We start from the raw sequence: 24,624 nt of genomic DNA, 5'->3' as shown, positions 1-24,624 counted from the left end.
TTTGTCCTTACCACTACCTATGGTTGCATAAAGGCCACACAGAGTGACTTGATGGCTAGGACATAGGCATTTTCCTTTTCAGCTTCCTTCTCAAGACTTTGTATAAACAAAAGCCTTGTTCTGAGTCTAGAATGTAGAATGGTATACCTCCTCAACAGTGTGTTGCTTTAGCAAGGTGTGGTGACACAGGCTGAGAAAAGAGGCATGATACAAGTTCAAAGCTAGCTTGAGCTACAAAGTGAGACCCAACTTGGGAAAAGAAAAATAAACCTTCAGTGTGCACTTCTTTTTTTTTCCTTTTTTTAAATTATAAACTAGCTTGCTTCATATGTCAATCCCAGCTCCCTCTCCCTCTCCCTCCCCTCCTCTCTTGCCCTCCACCAGCTCCACCCAGCCCCCCACCCAATCCCCACTTCGTTCCCCAGGGAGGGCGAGGCCCTCCGTGGGGGATCTCCAGAGTCTGTCATTTCATTCATGGCAGGGCCTAGGTCCTCCCCCAAGAGTCCAGGCTGAGATAGCATCCTTCAATGTGGGATGGGCACCCACAAGTCCATTTGTATGCCAGGGGTAAATACTGATCTACTACCCAAGGCCCCATAAACTGCCTAGGCCTCCTCACTGACAACCACATTCAGGGAGTCTGGATCAGTCCCATGCAGTATGCACTTCTTAATAAAACTGAACCAAATGAACTACTGAATAATTTTATCTCTCAGTTCTTCTCCCCAGACAGACACCTCTCACACACTCTGTTGTCCCCTCCACAGCAATGCTACTATGCTATCCGCATTTTTGCTGGGCAGGACCCATCATGTGTCTGGGTTGGATGGGTGACTCCTGACTACCATTTATACAGTGAAAAGTTTGACCTGAATAAAAACTGCACTGTGACTGTCACTCTGGGAGATGAAAGAGGTCGGGTCCATGAAAGGTAAGGTGACTCCTGGGAGGCTTCTTTTGCCCTACAACAGTCATTTACACCTCATCCCTCACCCCAGATAGAGAAAGCCTCCCAGCCTCTCTTAAAGGAACATAACTGTTTTAAAATCATTAAGGAAACTGGCATCATCATGACAGTGAAAATGGAGTATTCGTAGAGACAGAGGTTTGTTTCATAACATATAGATCACAATCAAGAGATGGGAGATAAAGATAGGCAGTTGGAATGAGAGAACCCTCCTGAATTTGCTCCATGATTTTGAGTTAGGCTTTCATTTCTACAACATCAGAACAAGGCATAAAAAGTCCATGTGCCTAAGAGGAAATAGTTAGGGGGAAATAGAAGAGATGAACAATAGCATACATTAACTGACAAATCAGAACCCCTCATCCCAAGAGTTTATAATGTGTAAAAGCATAAAGATATAAAGGAGACATGGGAAATCCATGAATAACAACCAATGAGTCAAAATAGGACTCTCTGGGGGAAATATGTTTTAGGCCCACCTAGGTCCTCCACTGTCCACTGACACTGCTCTTAGGGAAAATCTTTGCCTAGATGTGTCCCAAACATGACCTTAAAAAACCATGTCTTATCATCTGTGCACTTCCTATCCTCTGGGTTTGGAACGTATTTTCCTTGGGTAGCCATGTACCATGATGTAGTAGGTTCTTCTCAGGGAGGCCTTCACACCCAGCTAAGTCAGGGATCCTTTTCAGTGAATGCTTTTTATTCAGTAAAGCTCATGAAAATCTGACCATCACAGTGAGTCTTCATGACAGGTCTCTGTGGGCAGATGATGGAAATCGCAAACTCTTAACTCAAGCTTGGGTGGTGATGAGGTGTGAAAGTAATTTCCAGTCTCTTACTAGCCATGTGAGCCTGAACTCTGGTTTCCTTATATATAAAATGAAACTAATAATTATTCAAACCCCAGAGTGCTGTAAAAAGTAAATGAGTTAATTCATAAAAGAATGTTTAGGACAGTGCCTTACCTCGAGGACTTGACAAATACCAACCATTACTGTCAGCACTTACAGAAAAGCCTGGTACATTGTGGTGATCAATAATTCTTAGCTCTTTGTCTGACATGATAAGCAATAAACACAGGGTTGAGTTTTACATGTTTCAGGGCATTTTAAATTCGGTATCTTTAAAATAAACACAAAGCCTGCCACTTCACAATACACAGCTCAATACATCAGTAATTGAATTCTATCACTTAAAAAGCAAGTGATAACATATCCTGAGTGTGAACTTTATAGAAATTTATCCATGGGTATAAACAGAAGACACAGTGTATAGAGAGGTCTATGCCTGAGGGTACTCATCCTGAGAAAGCAGCCCCATTGATGCCCCCAAATAAGAGAAAATGAAAGGTACTCAGAAAGGGGATTCCCACTCACACGAGAACGTGGCAGACTTCCAGAAATAGAAGGAAACAGAATCTCATAATGCAGCCTGGATTTTCCAAAGAGTAGTTCAGAGAGGTAAATAGTCTTCAGGATATGGGATTCAAGGATCTGTCCATCACACAGTACTGAATGAATGTTCTGGGTTCCTTCAAACAGCTGAGAGCCACAACAGGAACCTAGGCCAAGTCACATCAGGTTGGTCTCAGTGTGTTCAAAGGGGTTTCTCTAGCATCCAGTAGAGAATCAATTGTCCTTTAAGCTAAAAAAAGACTACATCACATAACTTTAGAAGCCCAAGTTTCACCCCAGGTGAGCTGAGGAAGATGCAGAACCGACTGCTTCTTGTCACCACCTATTGGGAGGAGCTCTGAGAATCCCATTTCACATTGTCTGTCTTTTCCATAGCTCTCTCTGGGTATAGAATTCTGCAATTAAGAAATGAGAGTTGGGGCTGTAGCTCAGTAATAGCGCCCTTCCTTATACTGCATAGGATCCTGGGTGGGGTTCCTGTCACCACAAAAGTGGAAAAGATAAGGAATTTGGTTTGGGAGCTTTTAAAGGTTTTTGAAAAATCGCAGTTTGCTTTTAAGGCCATGTGGAGGTCTATACTCTGAAAACTGGTAAACAGAGATAAGCCTACATTGTTATTTAGTTATTTAGGCTATTTAGTAGTGTAGCTTGCAGACTTCTAGAGAGCAGGAAAATATAGTGTAGTACAGGTCAGGGAGCTAGGAGACAATTGGAGACAAGTAGTCTATCTGGACCCCACTTATCATTCCAAGGAATATGGGCCAAGTTTTCAAGTATTTTATGGTCTGTGATACTGGATATCAGACAGAGATACCGAACCCAGACAACTGCTTCTGCTTCTCATACCAAATCCCTCTACAGATTTGCCTAAGGTTAGCCTCACCTCTGTGTTACGATTTTCTGTCCCTAAAATGGGAGTACTACCCACCTCATTGTCAAAAGATTGAACTGCTAATGACTTGGGAAATAATTACCTACCATTTTGCCACATCTCCACACACAGTGGCTCATGCCTGAGTAAATTTAGTTGAAGCTGAATGGTTTCATTCAAGAAAACAATTGTGTAGGACTAATTGTAAAACTTCATAGAGAGGATTCTGGGGTAATTTACACATGAGTTATGATTAGAAACCGGTCAGACTATATTCTGTAACTTCTCTCTTTTCTATGGTTTTCAGTGTGAAACGCAGCAACTGCTACATGGTCTGGGGTGGGGACATTGTAGCTAGTTCCCAAAGATCAAGTCGAAGCAATGTAGACCTGGAGATTGGCTGCCTTGTAGATCTGTCAATGGGCATGTTGTCCTTCTCAGCTAACGGGAAGGAACTTGGCACCTGCTATCAGGTAGGTGTGGCATCTGGGGCTGAGCTGTTGCTTTGGACCCCCAGGTTTATGGCTATGTCCTTCATTCTTTCCCACCTTCATCATCCTCCCTCATCCAGTTGGTGAAACCGTGTGGTCTACTGCCCATTAGGTTAGCAAATAAACAAGAACAGAGTGATTGTATTTTATACAGAGAAAAATATGTTTATTTACTGGGTGGTTTTTTTTGTATTCTAGTCATCTTTCCAGGGGAGAGAGCAGCTTTTCCTTATTGAGCTCTGAAAGATTATTCATCTCTTCCAAAAGTACTTCTCTGCTGCATTTATGCTGTCTGCTAGATAAGATGGGAGATTTAAAGAGTGAACAGAAGTAGTCTCACTTTAAGACATTTATTTACTCAAAATAGAAACCCATAGAAACTGATGCATTCCCTTCACAGAGGGAGTTTACTCCCAATGGATACCTAACGTGATCCCTTAAAATCTGTTTTTCAAATCACATGATTTTCTATTTCATAAACTGTAAACTTCAGAACTCCTCAGAAAAACCTGCAAATACACACCTGTCATTAACCACCAAATCAGATGTGTTCTTTATAGCCATGTGAACCTTGCAAAATGTCATGTATTCTACTTTTTTCTTAATTTTGTGAATTTAAGAGAGTTAAGTCCACTAAAATCTGAAAAATACTTCAACTATCTAACCAAGCATTTCTCAAGTTACTAACACAAGAAAACTGTTTGTTGCTCTTACCTGGTAGTACTTTATGAGCCTAGAGAGCCTAGGGATTGTGTTTCTAAACATTCCCAACACTTTTAAAAACAGTACAGTGAGGCACATGTATGTGTAGGTAGAGTTTGCTAGAGAAGTTAAGAGAAGGCCTTTCTCCCAGGAAGAACAATCAGGAGAGTCTCATTAGGGTTTCATTTGGAAAGAAAGGGGAGTATTCATAGAAAATAGTGACTATGAAAGGTCTTGGCATGAGAGTGATGTGCAGTAATTAGGGAAGCTAAACTTAGTCTCCTCAGGCCAGCAGTTTAGATAACCACAACAGATATGTTATACCCTCATATTACATAATAGATAAAATTGCAGATTCTTTGGTCAGCCCCTGGTTCCAGTCTTTGGACTGAAAGGCCTGTAGGCAGCCATATGTCTCACCTCTGCTTGGGGAAATGGACCCAGGTGTATAGCAGATAGAACAGTCATTCCAGTTCTGAAGCACTCATTAACCAAAAATGATAGGTGGACCAAACTTTGTCTACATGCCAGGAGCAGCCAGCTGACAAGAAGGCAGTTTACTCTCTCTCCAGCAGTTACTGAAGTGAATGGCACACTCAGAACCTCCTCCTATGAGGAGTGCAGACAATGCTTGCCTGGCAGCTGCAGGGCCCAGGCATCCCCAGAAAGAAGCATTTGTGAAACCAGGCTCTGAGGAAGAGAGTAAAGCACTCTTCTATACGATGTTTCCCTCAGCCTGAATCCCTTGCAAAGCTTTTCTGTACATTACGGCTGTCCTTCAGAGTCCATTAGTGCTTTCCCACTACCTTCTGAAACCGGCTGGACTGAAAGGTTCCTCCTGAGCTGCAGAGAATTCTGGAACACCTAATAACTTTCACAACCAGTTGGACTTTGGAAATCGGCAAACACTAACTATTTAATAACAAAACAAGGTGGCATTTGCAATAACAGTGACTGACCTGCCTCAGAAGAGTTCATAAGGTTAACAAGATGCTACAACCAAAAGAAGGATGTTGTGGGACCTTTACCACATCCTGAATGGTGGTTCCTAGATAACATCAGGCTGGACCATTTTCCTCTTTGAGAAGGGTGTGAACATGCCCTGCTTGGGAATCTTCCGTATTTCATACATTCAAACTCTTCTCCTGCTGCTTAGTGTTCTAGCCCCAAAGAACTTTGCTGGGTGGGAGGGTAGCAAGGTTCTGCTGAAAACCCTTAGGAGGCCCCTACTCAACTATCCCCTTCTAATCTCAGTGAGACAGAAACATGTCCAGCCATGTGTCTGGTCCCTGGCAGCTGGGTCATTGTTATTCCACAGCTGTAGTCATTTTCATTTTTCAATTATCCCAAGAGGAATGGGACAGCAATATTTATACACTGGCCTTCAATACAGAATGGACCAAAATAAAAGAGAAAGATTCTCTTAAACAATCTTTCCAGGCCTCCCATTAAATGGTGCTATACAATCTGAAAACATTTCTCACTCCCACTTAATAAAATCCATACAAAAAAATTGAGAACTAAAATATACATTCAAGAGTCATTCCTGGGGAATGGCTCCACACCAGTACATAAAAGGCAGAGCGGGCTATGAGATTCAGATTTACGAGAGAGGCTAGCTGTAGCTGCCGACCAGTTTCTAGGGCCTGGCCTTCACATATGATTAGAAATGGGGTGTCTATCAGCACAAGGACAAATAGATCAGCCAGTGATAAAAAAAGAGCCTTATCTGAAAAAATGAAGGAAGTCCACAACAACTCGAGTCCAGGCTCTCCTCATTGCACAGAAGCAGGGGCACCCTCTCCAGCTGCTGCGTCCTCCCAGGGCAGGACAGCTCAGTGCTCACTGTCCACGGAGCAGCATCTGACACCTCGTGAACATGCACAGGTATTTCGTGTTGTCATGACTCACTTGGCTGGGAAATCACTTGTATTCACTTTTCTGCCGTAAAATTCGCAGCCTAAAATGACCTGTGTTCATTACTTCACAGGTCTGCAGGCTTGCCAGGCACTCAAGCTCTCACAAGGCAAAAACCAAGGCACCTGCAGGGCTGAGGCAGGCTCTTCTCTGGAAAGAACTCCTTTCTGAGTGTTTCTGAGTTATTAATAGTACCCAGTTTTACATGCTGTAGGTTTGTTGTTCTGAGGTCCTATGTCCTTGCCAGCTGGTAGCTGGATCACTTTCTGCTAGCAGAGTGTGCCTATAGTCAATTCACATGACCCCACCGCCTTCAAAGCATTGTCTTCTTATGATTCAGATCTCTCCAACTTTCTCTTCTGCCTCCATATAGGGAAAACAAATGAAAAACTCTGCTTTTAAACAACCCTCGAGTAATTAGATAAAGCCCACATCTTTCTCCAGCTTAAGTTCAACTGGTTAACAACTTATCTTGCACATGCATTATCCAATTTTCCATTAGCATAATCATGGAGATAAATCCAGGGTCCTCCAGAGCCTTCTCAAATTATGTTTACCACATCACTGGAACTATAATTTCCTCTTATATACCCCAAGGAGCCCATGTTTGTGTTTTCTTCTTATTTTAGTCCAAGACAAAAAATCTGCACTGCTCATTGTGGTGAGAGTATGCTCAACACAAGAAAACATTCTATCTCAAGGCTTTCAAAGCACCCCCTAAGTCAGTCATGAGGAGAGCTCTGGACTTCGGTTGAGCAGTTTATGAAGTTTGCAATAAGCCATCCCTTGAAGGGCCAGGAACCATAGCCAATAAGATGGCTTGCTTCCCAAAGCCAGTCTGTTTACATAAGGCTCTTATTAAAAGGAGCCTCCACATGTTGGGTACCTTTCTATTTTCTAGATATAAAATAAAGGATCTAGGGATAATGCACTCTCAGGCTATAGCCAATATAGCTACTCACCCTTGAATTTGTAGGCAGGGAGAGTTGGACCAATTCCCCAGTGACTGCATTACTTAATAGTAATGGAAGAATGTAAGTTTGTATAAGTTAAAATAAACAAATAATAAGTAGAGCTGTAGGAGGAAGCCTGTATGCCGCCATTAACCATGTGACTTACTAGAGGCACATACAGATGAGGTAAGAGCGGTTTACCACACCGCTAACCACACCCACTTTAGGCATGACTAAAGACGTATACGGACGGACGTAAAGACGTATACGTACGTAGGCGGTGAACTACCGTCACTAGCCAGGCCCACTTTTGGGCATGGCTAGGGGGCATTACGGGGGAAGGCATAAAAGACAGCACACAGGAAGTCTTAGTCTCTTTTCCCGGAGTTCGGCTTCCGGTTCGGCAGCGGGAAAACTACTTGGCTCATCTGGGTTACTTGTTTGGTATCTTGTGAGTAATTTCTACAATAAATAGTTAGTTTTACTTTCAGTAAGTGTGTCGCTTATCGTTACAGCATCATTTGGAGCCTCATAGAGCCCCTGATGTCATTTACAGACGCCTCATGCAATCATACAAGGTGTCGTTAGAAGCCAACCAGAGAATCTCAAACCCTTTAACCTAAATATAGCAAGACCAAAGAGTGAAAAAAGCTACAGAAGCATTCAGAGCATCCCAGGAAGAAGGCAAGGTCCACATTCCAATGAAGAGCATCATTGCCCTTACAGCATCAATTCTTAATTGTGATGTGTGTCTGCCCACAGCCCAGGATACTTGGCAATGTCAGAAGACCTTGTTAATCGTTAGGACTATGATGCACTCACAGATACATAATAGGTACAGGACAGAGATGTCACTCACAAGAATACTTGGGTTAGCTTCCCCAAGAAGCTACCAGTGCCAAAATCTCAATAAGACTTGGGCTAATAGTCTTGACTGCAGGGTACCCTGGACTTTGTGAACCTGCCATTTTCCTTCAGCAATGACCCCAAGTCACCACCCAAACATACTACTGCTCAGTAGCCATCAGTGCATTGCCTGGTCAGTGAGTACTAGAAGCTTCTGGCCTTATGACTCTGCTCCCGCACTCCAGTGAAACTGCTGGCTGCAAGTATCTAAGGAAGAAAGGGAAGGGATACAGGACATTTTATCCCAAAGCAGAAAGGATTTAAGGCCCAGAGCAGTGGCAGTCACCAATAAGGCCTGTGAGATGACTTACCTTAGCAGTTCTCCGAGAATGTCTGAGCAGTGGGAAATGACCAGCCAGCCAATTGTCTTCTCTCAGCTGAACTTGAATGATGACTGACTACTATGGCCAGTGATTTAATAAACTGTGACTCCCATAGCCTTGGGCAAACCTCTTGATTTGTTTCCATTTCCAGGTGGAGCCTAACACCAAAGTATTCCCAGCAGTCTTCCTCCAGCCTACAAGCACTTCTTTGTTTCAGTTTGAACTTGGAAAACTGAAGGTATTTATCTGTCCCTTCAACTAATACCCAAGCAGAATGAAGGCAGCAGTGGCCATCGTGGGGGAAATCGCAGTCATAAGAAAGCAGGGAAGATCTCTTGCTTCTCATTTGCCTCCCTGCCTCTCTTGGGCCTCTATAATCTGTTGGGACAACTCAGTGACAGAATAGACCTCATTTTCCTTTTCTCCCTTTCATTTTGTCTGCTAAATGGATTTATTACTTCTCACATAACCCATTGTGTACCAGCCTAATTAATGATGGAAAAGCCTTTGGGCATCTCAGGATAGATAGTTCTTCTGCACCTTATACTAGTTAGATTGATGGTCGTAAGTCAGGTGTGTGATCCAGAAACTCAGACTTTCCCTATGACATGCCTCTTTTTTTTCCTCTGATGTCTTTCTGCCTTGCCCCAGAATGCAATGCCCTTGTCAGCAGCCATATTTAAGAGTGAAGAGAAGAACCCCATCCCACAGTGTCCACCTCGGCTGGATGTCCAAACCATCCAGCCTGTGCTATGGAGTCGCATGCCCAGCAGCTTCCTCAAGGTGGAGACAGAGAGGGTGAGCGAGCGCCATGGCTGGGTGGTGCAGTGCCTAGAACCCCTGCAAATGATGGCACTCCACATCCCAGAGGAGAACAGGTACTAAAGGGACCCACAGAGGAAGGGACAGTCCTGGGAAGCCAGGAAGCTCCAAAGGGAACTAGGAACATCGTCTGTGGGCCCTAAGTTGCCCCAAGATAACTGTTCATTCCCCACAATGCATCAGTTCTGTCTTTTCCCTTCCCCAATATTCAATCAAACACAGCAGAGAATACACCATGATGCCCCAGTTATTGCACCTTCTGAAGACCAGGAATCAGGAACTATTTCCATGCTTTTAATTAAAATACAAATGATACTGAAATATACACATATTTATTTCTACAAACATAAAGGGAAAACTACCCATGTCTAGCTTGACTTAGAGAACTAAGAATTGGGGTCTTTGTATATCTTTGTTAATAGGATTGTGACTGGGTTCAAACCCAGCACTTTCGTTTTCTGCATATATGGTTTGATAAGCTGCTCACATACTCTAAGCCACAACCACTTCAGCCACACTGCAAAAGAGAAGCCCACCCACGTGGTTGCTAGGGTAAGAGTGAGATTGTATGAGTGAAATTCAGCATGGCTTCTGGTCATAGTAAGAAGTGAGTAAGTTTTATTGTTGTGGATGTTATTGTCCCTATGTTCCTTAACTGAAAAGGTATGTGCATGGGGCTGGAGAAATGGGTCACTGGTAAGGGTACTCTAGATTCAATTCCCAGCACCCTTGTAGTGGCTCACAACCATGCATAATTCCAATTCTAGGGATCCAATGATCTCTTCTGACCTATGTGGACACCACAAATACACATGAGTGTAGGCAGAACACTCATCTGCATAAAATAAATATTAAAAATATAAAACCAAAAGCATGTACAGAAAGTGAAGGTGTTTGACACCCATAGGAGTCCCCTTTGGGTATCTCCTTGGATCATGTACCACTACAGGACAGGAGAGTATGGGAAAAGTAAAGAAAGTATTGCATCCATCCTAGAACTCCGTTTCTGGGCCTCCGTGAACAAGAGAACAACTCACAGGCAAACTGGCTACAGATAGCAGGAAGACAGTACTAGCTGGATTAGGCCACTGAGTACCAGCTGGAAAAGTGTTTTCTCTCAGAACAAAAATGCAGATGGATGGGTGGAAAGTCTTGTAGGTGCTGCAGAGCTGGACTATGCAGATACTGTGAATGGTAGATTGGTGGTGGGGGGTAAAGAGGGTGTGGTAATGGGAGTGGCAGTGGGCGTGGCGATGGGTGTGAGCTGCTGTATCTTCTGAGAGGCTTGTGTAAGGAAGTAAATCCACTTCAGATAAGGAGGTCAGGTCATTGCCACATTCCCAAGCGTCTTTCTCCTTAGGACCTTCAGGGTTTCCACATTGTTTTCAATTTTTTGATATTTAATAAACCAATGTAAGCAGGCTTTTTGGAATATTGTAATGAGACAAGGTGGATCATTAGGAACTGGGGTGTGGGCCATATCTCAGAGAGGAGGAATACCCTGTTGGAGAAAGCATGGCAGAGATTTCTGCCCATCCTGCCTTTGCTGAGCTGGTTGAGGCCCCTGGGGTTTCACAGGGCAGCTACACTACTGAATTCTGACACTCATTGCTCACTGTGGACTGGTCTATTGCTTTGTCTTCCTCAGGTGTGTGGACATCCTTGAGCTCTGTGAGCAGGAGGACCTGATGCAGTTCCATTACCACACACTGAGACTTTACAGTGCCGTGTGTGCCCTGGGAAATAGCCGAGTTGCCTATGCCCTGTGCAGCCATGTGGACCTCTCACAGCTCTTCTATGCCATTGACAACAAGTACTTGCCTGGCCTCCTTCGATCTGGTTTCTATGACCTGCTCATTAGTATCCACCTGGCCAACGCTAAGGAGAGGAAGCTGATGATGAAGAATGAGTACATCATCCCCATCACCAGCACCACCAGGAATATCCGCCTATACCCAGATGAGTCCAAGAGGCATGGGCTGCCCGGGGTGGGCCTGAGGACATGCCTTAAGCCAGGCTTCAGGTTCTCTACTCCTTGCTTCGTGGTGACTCATGAGGAGCATCAGAAGCAGAGCCCTGAGATCCCATTGGAGATTCTCAAGACAAAGGCTCTGAGCATGCTGACAGAGGCTGTGCATTGCAGTGGGGCCCATATCCGAGACCCCGTGGGCGGTTCTGTGGAGTTCCAGTTTGTACCTGTGCTGAAACTCATTGGAACCCTGCTCGTCATGGGCGTTTTTGATGATGATGATGTTCGCCAGATTCTCCTCTTGATTGATCCCTCTGTGTTTGGGGAGCACAGTGGGGAGACAGAGGAGGGAGCAGAAAAAGAAGTGACCCAAGTAGAGGAAAAGGCAGTGGAGGCTGGAGAAAAGGCCAGCAAGGAGGCTCCAGTCAAAGGCTTGTTGCAGACCCGACTACCTGAGTCTGTCAAGCTGCAGGTAACTAGGGACAATACACATGCTCTGGTAAAGTGCCCTAGAGGGAGAAGAAAGCCTGGGTATGGGGAACTGTGGGCACAAGCTTGAGCCTGCTGCTGGCTGAAGTAGAGGTATGCAGAGAGTGCCTGGGGTGATGCCAACATGAAAATGCCAGCCTTTGTCAGTAAGATACTTTGAAATGTTTAGACGTCATATAGAAGTCTCTTCCCTACTGTTGAATTTTCCCATATCTCTGAGCCTTGGAAACCCAGGTGATTATTTCAGAGGTTGCTGTTTAGCAAAAGGGACAAGATTCTGATTGTAACCACAGCAATCCCTATAGGACTGACTCGCAGGACCATCACACCCATCCCCCACTCACACCGAGCTATGTTCTTGCACTAATATGATGGGGCCCTTTTGACCCAGTATTTACATAACTGTTGCCCAAACTAAGGAGCATGCTCCTGGAGACACCTAAGACCCTTCAGCTCCATCTGAAGCAATGCTTCCTCCTGCAAGCACGCATGAGTCATATGCTAGGATGATAACCTTTGTCTTCTGAGAACCAGGACAGAGAAAAGAAGATGAAGAGCAGGGGGCATGGGTCAACTATTCCTAGGATTTTATTCCTCCTCCTCTACTGCTTACTGGATATGTAACCCACCAAGTCAGCAGCCAGCCAAGACCTTAGAGTTACTATCTGTAAAATAGAAGTGACACAAAAAGATAATGCCAAATATATTTTCATAAAATATGTGAAGTATGTTCAACCATAGAATGTGCCATAGTGAAGTCAGTTAATAAGGCTATTGACTGTAGAGAATAATGTAGCTTATATATAATCACACAACATATGCACACTCACACTCACACACACACACATACACACACACACCTTGGTTTTTTATTAAAATTTTTAAGTGTGTTGTTGTGATACAAAGCCAAAATCTTTTCTTTGGTGTGAATCCCCTGACCAGAACTTGAAGGTCTTCCTTTTCACATTTGACCTCTAAATTATAGCACCTGTGATTGCTAGTTCAGGGATTTTTTAAGTGAACATCAGAAATCCAGTCATGCACTGCATAATAACACTTCAGTTGACAATGGCCCACATAGATCAGAGTGATCCCATAAGGTGACACCGTCTAATGAAGACTAACCATCAGTTGCTACAATTTCTTCCTAATGGTAAATGTAAGCAATGTCTCTATCCCTTCTCCTAAGGTCCTGATGCAAACCAAGGCATGATTCCACCGAAGTTCACATGGGAGAACCAGGGTGTTTATTGGTCTTCTTTACAGAACACGGGTGGAGGGCACATAGAGGGGTCTAGGTGCTCCTCCTCCAACAGGTTCCCCCTGGAAAGTCTCTATCCAAGAAGAATGAGGTCCTCCCTGTAGCTGTGTAGATGAAGCCCCTTTGCCTTCATCTCTTCTGGCCTATGCACTCTAGCCCTTCCCTGAGGCCATGTACAATTAAAGCAGTATATATAATATGATAGGAAATGGCTTAAGAGTAAGGTGAGGGTCCTTTGGCCCTCTTTGGCCCTCTAGGAAGTCAGCAAGGCCAGCTTGGAAAATCCTTTTGTAAGGGGACACAACTGAGCTCCCCAAGCTGGTGATACCTTGGCTCAAAGCACAGTCACTCCCAACACTTAAGTGTGTGATGTTTTCTCCATGATGAAATCCCATCACTGTGAATGCCTCAGAACACATGCATCGTTGTCACTGAGTCAGGACTATAACTAAAAAGCAAAAACACTTTCAGGATTTAATGATTTCCCCAAACTTTTTACAGTTTTCTTAAACCTAGCATTTCTTTTTAAAACAACTTAAATGTACAGAATAAGATTACTATAATAACAAAAGAACTAACCACAGTTGAGCAGTGCTGTCAGCTGCCAGCAGGGAAGATGAGATAGGCACCAAGTTTTTCAGTTTTCCCATCTTCTGCTGCTGGAAGGTGGGAAAAGCAATGCTCACATTCACATGAGTATTTTGATGCTGGTTTTCATATAGAACTCCCAAGGGAAGTAATTTCTAGAAGATGCTGTTTTCAGGAGTTCATTTCTCTCTCATTCCCTCAGTGCCTGTTAGTTCATCTCTGGGTTTAGGGAGACTTGGGTTCAGTAGCTTCATGGTTACTCTATGATACTAGATGGACACCTGCACTTCCCTAAGTCTCGATGTTATCCTCTGTAAAGTGGGACACTGGCAACTTCACCTGTGTGTGTTAAGTGCATTCTGTAAGGATGTACACACATACACTTTTTATTACAGATGTGTGAACTCCTCAGCTACCTCTGTGACTGTGAATTGCAACATCGAGTAGAGGCTATTGTGGCATTTGGTGACATTTATGTGTCTAAGCTTCAGGCAAATCAGAAGTTCCGCTACAATGAGCTCATGCAGGCTCTGAACATGTCTGCAGCCCTTACTGCCCGGAAGACAAGGGAGTTCCGTTCACCTCCCCAGGAGCAGGTGAGTCCTATCCTGAGCTGAATTCTAATTCTTATGAGAAAGGATACATGAACCCTTTGTGTTATCTTCAACAGACTGAAGAGTTATGGAAGCCTAGAAGAATCACCACAACACCAAGAGACAGGCAGAGTCCTAAGTAAATAATGACTGGGAAGTACTTGCCAATTCTCTTGGCTGGGGAAAAAAACAAAACTTTCTAAACTGAGAATAAGACAGAGATTTCTTCTTCCACCCTCCCCTCCCCAAGTATACCTCTACTAATTAGTGGAAAACCAGAAGAGTGTTGAGGTTCAACAGATATCTCAGTCACAATCTACTACTCAGAATAATGTTGCTAACCCTTCCAGAAATCCCCACATCTCCATCAGAGACAAGAAGAAATTAGTAGGTGTGCCCTGGTTTGTGAGACTCGAGGTACAGCCTTCCTTGTCTGTCATGACTGAAATTTATATTAGGCCTTCCTAGCCCCATGAAGCCTGGAGAACAGGAATCATTGAGAATCATATTTTGTGATGTTGTATATAGAACCCACTTGTGGTTGTCACTGCTGAGAGAGAAGGTAACTTTGAGATGAGTCTAAATGAGGGAATGACATCTCATGGCCTAACAGACTGGTTGGCCACTGTTCCTTTAATGTTCAAAAGGAAGGTAGATCCTTCAGTGAAGAAACCAGTCTGTCCTAGAAGCTTTGAATCTTACAAATTTTTAATAAACAGTATATTCATTGTTGTCAATATAATTACCACTATTTTACATTATGGTACAACTACAGCTTCATTCAATTACTTTCCCAATCTATTTTATAGAGCATAGTTATTTACATTGTCTTGCCAATGAACCACACATCTTAGCTTTTGAAAGACTCAAAAAGTGATAATGCATAAAGAGAAGGCAAAGCTAGTCATCTCTCTACTTGCAAAATGAAAGTCCTTAGGACTGGCTGAAGGAGATCATTGTACTGTACCAAATATATGAGTATGCTGTTTCTCCAACTGCCACCCAAGAATTACTCAAAGATATTACAAATGCTATAGGCTGCTGGTAGTGGGTATGAATGTCTCCCATGACACTGATTGAGCAAATGATGCTCTCTCCATCTTTGTGAATAATTGGAAAACAGTATTATAGAGATTATAGCACCAATATTGGTTTCATGTAACAGTGCTCCAGATCTGTTCCCCTATCACTCAAATGTGGTTTTGGGTTCTTGACCTCTTTATTTCAGTTTCTTCTGCCAAGTATGAGTAGTGTTTATATCTCTAGCCCAGGGTTGATATTAGGATGCCATGAGATAACTTATTTAGAGTGCTTAGCAAGGTATCCACTATTGAGTTAGAATTCTGTAACTGTTCCCTACACTGCCAGTAGTTTTACAATTAGAGAAAGTGTGAGCCTCACACTTTCTTCTATGGCCTTCTGTCAGTGGCCTGGTGAATGGAAGTCACACATTTTCCGACATCTCTAACCCAGTCATTACCATTTACAGTATCTATAGTCTAAGGTTTTCCTTTTCCCCATTCTAATTTTAAAGCTTTTCTTCTACCCTCTCTACAACCTCTGTTGCCTCCTCCAGACATCTAAATAGAGAAGCCATTCAGAACTCAATAAGTTGACTTCTTCGTTAAGGTGTAGACCAATGCATCTTAAATAAGATCACCAAAAGAACTTAGTAAGTCAGATCGCTTGCCCCTTTCTCTGGGATCTCTGACTCATTTGGCCTGGGGTAAGGCTCGGAGTTTTTCATTTTTAGCAAGTTTTCAGACATTGTTGATGCTAATGTTGATGCCTATAAAACAGCACTAAGAGCTAAAAATCCATCTCCACCCATACCAGAGGATTTACTTCAAACAGAGACCTACTCATAGAGTTCTCAATGAAAGGAAGCATTTCATGTCACTGAGACACAATTTAGATCAATTTCTGAGTTTAGAGATGCAGAATCACTTGGAAAACCATATACATGGAAAGTAGAGTCTTAAAGGGTGATGATTTTCACAACTTGTAAGGGAAAAAATTGACGTTTTAATTCTCAGAGTATTCAAAGTAATGGAGGAAATCATTGGGATTGTGAACAAGTATAACAGTAAGGCAAATATAAGACTGTTTTCATGTTTTGGACACATCAGCTGCTCACGGTCACCCCCCAAAGGCCTGCAGTAGAGGAGAGGACATGACTGGCAACAAACCCTGCTTGGTCTGTCTTTCCACTCACTTTTTGTTTGTGTGCTCTTTCAGCAGGTGGGACCGTTCCTAAGTTTTGTTGACAGCAAGAGTCTTTCAATAAAGAACTTCATTTTGTACCCTGAAATCATATCTTACAACCTTATATTTATTGAATAAACAGAGTATCCTATCTTGTTAGTGTAATTAGCATGATTTTCCTTTTCCAACCTATTTTGTGGATAATATTTAATTACAAATAATACCTCTACCTATTTCCAAAAGGTTTGAAAGAGAAGTTCTGAATGAGAGACTTCTGAATCATACTAAAATTTAGGAAGACATTAGAAATTTTTCTAACCATGAAGGCCTTAACACAAAGAAAAGCTCTAGGCCTAGTGATTGGCAGAACGTGACTGAACCACCAAGGGGGAAAGGTGACCTCTAGCTCTTTCTGCCATCCCTCCACTGTTCACTCACCTGTTCTTGTGGGCCAGTATTCCAAAGTCCAGAAGCCTAGCTGGGATTAATGTGTACAGCGGAGCAACTACCCCACTTTATCACTAGTGGGGATGGCACTTTTTCATGACACTTTGTAGTGGTTACATTTAGGAATACCTTTTTTTACTTAAATTAGAAACAAGCTTGTTTTACATGTCAATCCCAGTTCCCTCTTCCCTCCTCCCCTGCCCCCCACTGACCCCCTATCCTATCCCCTTTCTGTTCCCCAGGGAGGGTAAAGCCTTCCATGGAGGATCTTCAAAGACTGTCATATAATTTGGTGCAGGGCCTAGACCCTCCCCCATGTGTCTAGGCTGAGAGAGTATCCCTCTATGTGGAGTGGACTTCCAAAGTCCATTTAGGAATGTCTTCACATTCAAAACTGTTTCAGGATTGCAGGGGCTCTGAGAGCAGCCACCAGGTCTCTTCATGTCAGCCAATGATGAAGTGCATTTATTACTATAAAATAGATTTTTTGACTTTAATAAATGAACTTCACTATTATCATTTCTCTTTGTAAGTTTGTATGTCTTATTTGTTTAAAGTATTTATCCATAAATTAGTTGAATCTCTCTAAACTGCAAGAAAGCTGCGTGGTCAACAGAAAAACATCAAAAACAGATAATAAAAGCAAAAAAAAAAAGGCAGAGTGAGTACAGAACATAAATCTGCATCTCAAAACCAAAACCTAAATGAGGACCCTATACATAAAATTAAAAGCTAACTGTAACTCCAGAAATCTATCGGGTATATATTATAAACAACTAAAGCTCCAGAAATTTGTTGAGTATATATTAGAAAATGTTTAAGTTGAAAAATAAGCAAAGTACTCCACCAACTAATTTGCAAGTGGATAATTATCTGGTAGAAAAATCGAAGAGAACATGAGAAGAAATCTTTACAAAATATAAAATAAAATTGGTCTTAATGCATGGAACATAAATTTAAACCTCACCAATTAAATGTGAGTCAAAGCAACAGAGATGTGATATTCTTCACCCATTAAACTGGAAAATATTTGAAAATGTGCTAAGCTCTCATTACTGTAATAGAGATGCCAAAGTAACACACACTTACATAAATTTGGGATAATGCAAACTGTTGTGAGATTTCTGGGAAGCAATTTACAAGTCATATCACAAGCCATTAAAATGTGCAGACCTGTTGCTCCACTCATTTTGCGTCTAGTTGTTCCTAAGAAAATAATCTAAAATGTGAACAAAATGAATATAAAATATTCAAAGCAACTTGGTTTATAAGAAAAGCAAAAGCAAATCAGGATATGGTCTTGTGTGTAAAAAGCACTTGCCATACAAGTGTAAAGATGTAATTTTGAACCCCTAGAACCCTCACAAAAGTTAATGAATAATATGAGCATCTGTTATCCCGATGCTCGTGTGGAGAGAAAGGAAATGGAGACAGGAGAATTCCTGGACATTCACAGGTCAGCTAGCCTGATATATGAAGTGAAAACCAACACAAGAAGACCCTATCTCAGATAAGATGGAAGGCAAAGACCAACCCCTAAGGTTGTCTTCTCACCTCCACTGCATGCCATGGCTCATATGTGCCCACATTCACATACACACATGCACACAAACACACACACATGCACACACACCATACCACACCTTGTACCTACTCACAAAAATAATAAAAACAGAAGAAAATCATAGAAGAAACATAATTTTACATGAATTTGTATCCATCCATAGAGTGAAATAATTTTAGCATTTTAAACTCATTAGGAAAAGTCAGTCAAAAATTGGCTTTTAAGAAAGTTCATATAGAGAGTGATTTGAATTTGTGAGGATATGAATAAAGTTTGAAATAAATTTCCTAATATTATTAACAGGAAATACCTTTGGGTCGTAGGAGTTTTCTACTCTAAATATTCTCCAAATTCTGTACAATTAATAGACAGCCCTTAGTATAAGAGAAAGCTACGTTTGTATATTGGCCCCTCTTACTTCCCCCACCCTCCAAAAACTTTTAAATAAAAAATTCAAAGACTGTTTGGTGTCTAAGGCATAATTGGAGCTCCCATAACCGATATGGAGACCGGTTAGACATTCCTCTTTTGCCCTCACAGATCAACATGCTCCTCAACTTTCACCTGGGAGAGAATTGCCCCTGCCCAGAGGAGATTCGCGAGGAGCTGTATGACTTCCATGAGGACCTTCTGGTTCACTGTGGTGAGCTCCTGAGAGATGAACCAGTGCCTCATCCTCCTTTGTGAGAATGCCAGTGAGGGGTTGAGAAGTTACTTATGTCTGACCCTATGTTCAAACTACACACATCAGAGAAGATACAGGAAATGTCTCGGACAGACTGGGAAACTGAAAACCCTTTTGCCTAGAAGAGTCTTTGTGAGGCTACAAAGAGGGAGTGGGAAAGTCTCTGGAGGAAAGGGGGAGGAGTGAGGGGGTAACTGATTCTGCACCTTACCCAGTTCACTTACAATGACACTGACGTCATGTTCTTCCAACCAAGTCAAGATTTTGATCCCTTTTCTTTGTACTATTGTAATTGTTTTTAAGTGAGTATCAATGTCTTCTGATTCTGAGCCATGACTCCCATGATTCATATCTGCTGATTTTTAAGTGGGTGGTGGCATTTATGATTCTTATATATGGATAAACTAGTAATATGTAGAAAACATCTGAGCTTCTCATTTGAAACAATAAATGTTGAAGTATTTCTAGCGACTCTAGAGTCCTTTTCAACATGAGTTAGAAAAAGTAAAGCCGTGGGATTAAATTTATTTGGTGTTCTAGGACACAGGAAATCATATATTTTACTAACTACTTGAAAGGCATAATGCAGATGAATATTCTCGGAAGGCTGCCTGTAATCTCTTGAAAATGTTTCAGAAGGATGGGAAACTGCTTTATTATATTCTAACAATGTACTGTTTGGGTTTGCACTCTGTTCTGTGGCTTGCTAGGGGTTCCCTTGGAGGAAGAAGAGGAGGAGGAGGAGGACACTTCCTGGACAGGAAAACTGCGTGCTTTGGTGTATAAAATCAAGGGCCCACCTAAGCCAGAAAAGGAGCAACCAACAGAAGAAGAGGAACGGTATCCTAGTAAGTGCCTTTCAATCACACTGCTCACAACTCTGTGCTCTTTGGAGATTTAATCAAGACAACTGGTTCCCTCACAGTACTCTAACATGTAAAGACCTAACACTAGGCATCATGCTGTCATTGTTGGTAGTCAGTGTTAATGATTTGTTTTTTCTCTGCCTTTCCTGTGATCCAAGGGTTCACTTGTGGACTTTTCTGACACCTGAGGGATCAGCTGTTTGGTGTCTGCTCTTATCGTCCATCTACTTAGAAATTCCCCAACAGATTCTGATCTTTCTTTAAACCTTTAAGTATTGCTTATTTCAGTCACTTCTGTTTGTTGTTACTTAGGCAATGAAACTACTCCAACCAAATAAATTAAATAATAGTGAAACAACACATGTAAAAGAAATTAAAGGTTTCTTTTTTCTCTAGTATGTGGTTGAGATTGCGACAGTGCAATCTTTGACCTGTTCTGTTATTTATTTATTTATTTTCATTTAAATAAGAAACAAGCTTGCTTCACATGTCAATCCCATCTCCCTCTCCCTCCTCTCCTCCACTGCCCCACCAACTTCACCAACTCCCCAGTCAATTCCCCACTCCACTTTCCAGGGAGGGTGAGGCCCTTCATGAGGGATCTCCAAAGTCTATCATATCATCCAGGGCAGGGCCTAGGCCCTTACCCATGTGTCCAGGCTGAGAGAGCATCCCTTCATGTGGAATGGGCTCCCAAAGTCAATTCTTATGCCAGGGATAAATACTGATCTAGTACCTGAGGCCCCAAAGGTTGCCGAGGCCTCCTTACTGACACCAACGTTCAGGGAGTCTGGATCAGTTCCCTGCTGGCCTCTCAGCCATCAGTCTGGGATCCATGAGCTCCCCCTTGTTTAGGTCAGCTGTTTCTGTGGGTTTCTCCCACCCAATTATGACCTCTTTGCTCATCATTCCTCCCTCTCTGCAACTGGTTTCCAGGAATTCAGTTCAGTGTTTAGCTGTGGGTGTCTGCCTCTGCCACTGGCTGAAGGCTCTAGGGTGGCATACAAGGTAGTCATCAATCTCATTATCAGGGAAGGGCATTTAAGGTAGCCTCTGCACTATTGCTTAGTTTTCCAGTTGGTGTCATCCTTGTAGATCTCTGGAAATCTCACTAGTGCTAGACCTCCCCTCAAACCTATAATGACTCCCTCTGTTATGGTATCTCTCATCCTGCTCTCCTCTATTCTTCCCCTGACTCAACCTAGCTCAGGGGTTAGAGCACTGGTCTTGTTTGACCTGTTTTTTAGGATGGCAAATATTGTCCTAAGTCACCCCTCTCTTCTTTGAGCAGTTAGGTAACCTCAACCGTTTGACTCTTGTTGAAGGAAGAGCACTACCTAACTTGACTGTCTAAATGAGTTAGCATTTTCAAGAGGTAGATGGTAATCATTATATTACATATAGTATTATATGTAATCATCTCTTCCTTGCTATAGATTTGGCAAATTTATCATTTGTCTAAAGAAGAAAAAATGTCCCAGGTTCAATGTCATTGCTTTTTAATCTTATTTCCTGTTCCTATCTCTCTTGGAACACACTTTCAGATCACCTATTAAAGAAATAGACTGTCAAGATCTGGGAATACCACTTTCAGGGTTCACACATCTTATCGCCCTTTATATTAACCTTTCATCTTTGTCAGAATATCTCTTAGTATAATACATAATTCCCATTTATCAGTGGGAGTTTGAAGTCTCTGAGAGAATATATGGTAACATGACGCTGGCAATCCTGGTCAGTCCTAACCTATCACCATGGAAAGGTTTTGTCTTTAAGGGTGAGCTACCTGGATTATCGAGCCCCCCAAAAAGTGAATAGAGACTCTCTTAGCAGTTATCACCAAGTAAGTACTACAAATAGCTTGTACTGACCCATATACCTCCTATAGCACCTTCTGAGAACTGTTTCTGTAAGTGCATGCTTTTATGACAGTATGTTATGAGTAGGGTTCCCATAAAGTGACCATGTCATATTAAGTGAATCAAGTCAGTCAAATGAAATCATTCATCATCTGCCTCTGTGAAGTCTCACTCTGAAGAAGGGTGCATGGATTACTTCCTACACAAATGCTCCTCAACCCTAAAGGAGTCAGATCATGTTCCATCTGCTTGGATAGAACAGATACACCTGCCAGTCCTATCATCATATGAGACTATTTGTCTTTACCATACTGTCTCCCTCTCATATGTGGATTTATAAAACATCTACGTTTTGTGTCTTGAGCCTTCTAATGTCCCAAAAATAAAGGAAATGGTCAATCAGCTTAAGCAACACTGGTTGCTATTATGTGGGTTCCCTGTAGAATGTTCCAGGAGCATGGCTGGAATGATATTTTAAGATAAATTCTAGGAAGTTGTTTAATACCTCTTCTGAAAACTGTTTTTAATTGGAGCATATGGAGACAATATTTCTAAATGTACAGCCAATTGTAAAAATTGTTAAAATACTATAAATTACTGATAGCTTGTCCATGTCACTACTTAGATGATTTATCTTGTCAAATAATGAAAATTTAAGGGGTTATAGTAAATTGACAATTTACCAAATACATCCATAAATACTAGTTACCAATGTTCCTGACAGATGTTAGGGTTCTTCTTCTTCTTCTTCTTCTTCTTCTTCTTCTTCTTCTTCTTCTTCTTCTTCTTCTTCTTCTTCTTCTTCTTCATCTTCTTCTTCTTCTTCTTCTTCTTCTTCTTTCATTATTCAGTTGAGGGAAATAGGACTCAAAAGAACCCAGAGATACTAGTTCAGTGATTCTTCTTTCCATCTTGGATCCAGAAAAGTGTTCCTGGCTACTTATTAACACAAATCTGAGATAACTAAATCAAGTGAAGCTGTGGCTTCACTTCAGGTGTCTACTCTTCCCATAGTACCATGCCATCTCCTGCATCTGAGATTAACAACTGTGAGTGGTCATTTATGAAGAAAGTCAGAACTCAATGCCACTCAGAATTTTAACCCTGAAAAGTCAATGAAGCCAAAGATTTGAGCTGGAAATCTTCAGGTAAAGTATGACCCCTTCCTGAGATGGGCTCGGGAAAGAGAGAACAAAACTGTTCTGAAACTCATTTGAATGCTGCCAAGTAGCTCTGTATTAAAGAGATTTGCTTAAGTTAACTGCAAGGCATGGCATCGGTGAAGATTATTAACAGTCTTATCAAAGAGCTATGTGATAATGTGATATGTGATATAGCAGAAGCCCATCATACTAGGTCACATTCTATGTCTCTGTCTAGCACATCCATAAGAGAGCCCTTGCACCATAAGACTGGACTGCAAACTGCAGTTAAAACGGGATTTCCTTAAATATAAATGTGTAGCAACTGAGTTATTTGTCTAGAAGAGATCAAGCAGCTGTTTTGTTGAATACTAAAGTTAAGAAAATGAAAATCAGCTATCATATTGTACAGATGAAATGAGATGCACTTATGCCTTCTCCATGGGAGATGGTGATCCTCATCTTCTCTGTATGAAGAAATGTCCCAAGGATATTATGCTCTCAAGCAATGCAAGCAAAGGAGACAGAGCCCCTGCTGTCATCTGAGACCTTATGCTGACCCATTGTAATTCAGCTGTGGGGAACAGTGTTAAGAACTGGATGTAGGAGTGAGTTTGTCAAGGAGGTGATCTGTACTCTGTCCTCAGCCTGTGTTGTTTTGAAAACTGCCTCTCACAGAGCTGGGCTGACATTCCTATCCCTGGGACATACTTACTATCCTTGGCTACTCTTCTGATAAAGACCAGACCAGAGGTGTCCCTAGAGATGACTACAAATCCACCAAGTCCTAAAGCTGCTACTTGGGGAAGCTTGTACCTTGCCACTGGATGCTATGACAGCTCTAAGCCAAAATTCTCTCCAGGTGAATGCTATGGCTTGCTTATGAATCCTACTGGGCAGAGAATGTGTTCTTTGCAACCAGAATAAGTCCTGGGCTCTGGATCGCCACATCTGTGTTGGTGGGTTTGTGGTTTTACTATTTAGAAATTATAGAAAATAAGTATAATGTTGTCTCAGGTGACAAATTAGACTCATTTTCTAAAATTTCTAAATTCTCTCCAAATAACAGAGACACACATGCACAAACACACACACACACACACACACACACACACATGCATGCATGCACTCATGCACATGCACACACACCAAGTAGAGAGTCAGTCCTCCTCTGTGAAGTCTTTCTTCTGTTTGTCCCCCACCCTCCTGCCCCAGCATATCATGCAAACTCCAATAGGACATATATGACTTCCCTCTTTATGTGGGGTTTTTATTCACTTTTCCTCACTGGGTCTTAATATGGGAAGTTTTTTCTATATTCATTCTATTAACCTAATGTTTGTTTTTATTTTACCTATAACTACGTATTAGTCAGTTAAGGGTCACAAGCCTGGAAAAGTGAGGCCTGGGATGTAAAGGTGGAATTGGGTCTGGTAAGATAACTCTTTCAGTAATGAGGTTGGATTGTGGTATTAAAATACAAAGTGGGGCTGGAGTGATTTCTCGGTGGCTAAGAACACTAGCTGGTCTTCCGGAGGTTCTGAGTTCAATTCCCAGCAATCACATGGTGGCTAACAAACACCTGT

General features: G+C 42.1%; 1 protein-coding gene across 4 annotated transcripts in view; it reads left to right on the top strand.

The window, feature by feature from the left end:
- Ryr3 (ryanodine receptor 3) overlaps positions 1–24,624 on the top strand; it is a 527,473-nt gene that overhangs the window by 329,302 nt on the left and 173,547 nt on the right. For all 4 annotated transcript variants that reach the window (XR_005877312.1, XM_040746007.1, XM_040746008.1 and 1 more), the window contains exons 31-38: positions 768–931; positions 3,564–3,729; positions 8,700–8,786; positions 9,200–9,426; positions 11,019–11,811; positions 14,073–14,273; positions 19,027–19,129; positions 19,882–20,019. Coding sequence is in view for 3 of the 4 variants with exons in the window: in XM_040746007.1 (XP_040601941.1) it covers positions 768–931; positions 3,564–3,729; positions 8,700–8,786; positions 9,200–9,426; positions 11,019–11,811; positions 14,073–14,273; positions 19,027–19,129; positions 19,882–20,019 (1,879 nt within the window). In the remaining variant the exon portion in view is untranslated. The remainder of the gene's footprint in view (positions 1–767; positions 932–3,563; positions 3,730–8,699; positions 8,787–9,199; positions 9,427–11,018; positions 11,812–14,072; positions 14,274–19,026; positions 19,130–19,881; positions 20,020–24,624) is intronic.

Source organism: Mesocricetus auratus, unplaced genomic scaffold (assembly GCF_017639785.1).
Source record: "Mesocricetus auratus isolate SY011 unplaced genomic scaffold, BCM_Maur_2.0 Super-Scaffold_100004, whole genome shotgun sequence".
NCBI classification, from domain to species: domain Eukaryota; kingdom Metazoa; phylum Chordata; class Mammalia; order Rodentia; family Cricetidae; genus Mesocricetus; species Mesocricetus auratus.
The sequence above is the reverse complement of the archived record's forward strand: the minus strand, read 5'-3'. Positions and strand labels throughout refer to the sequence as shown.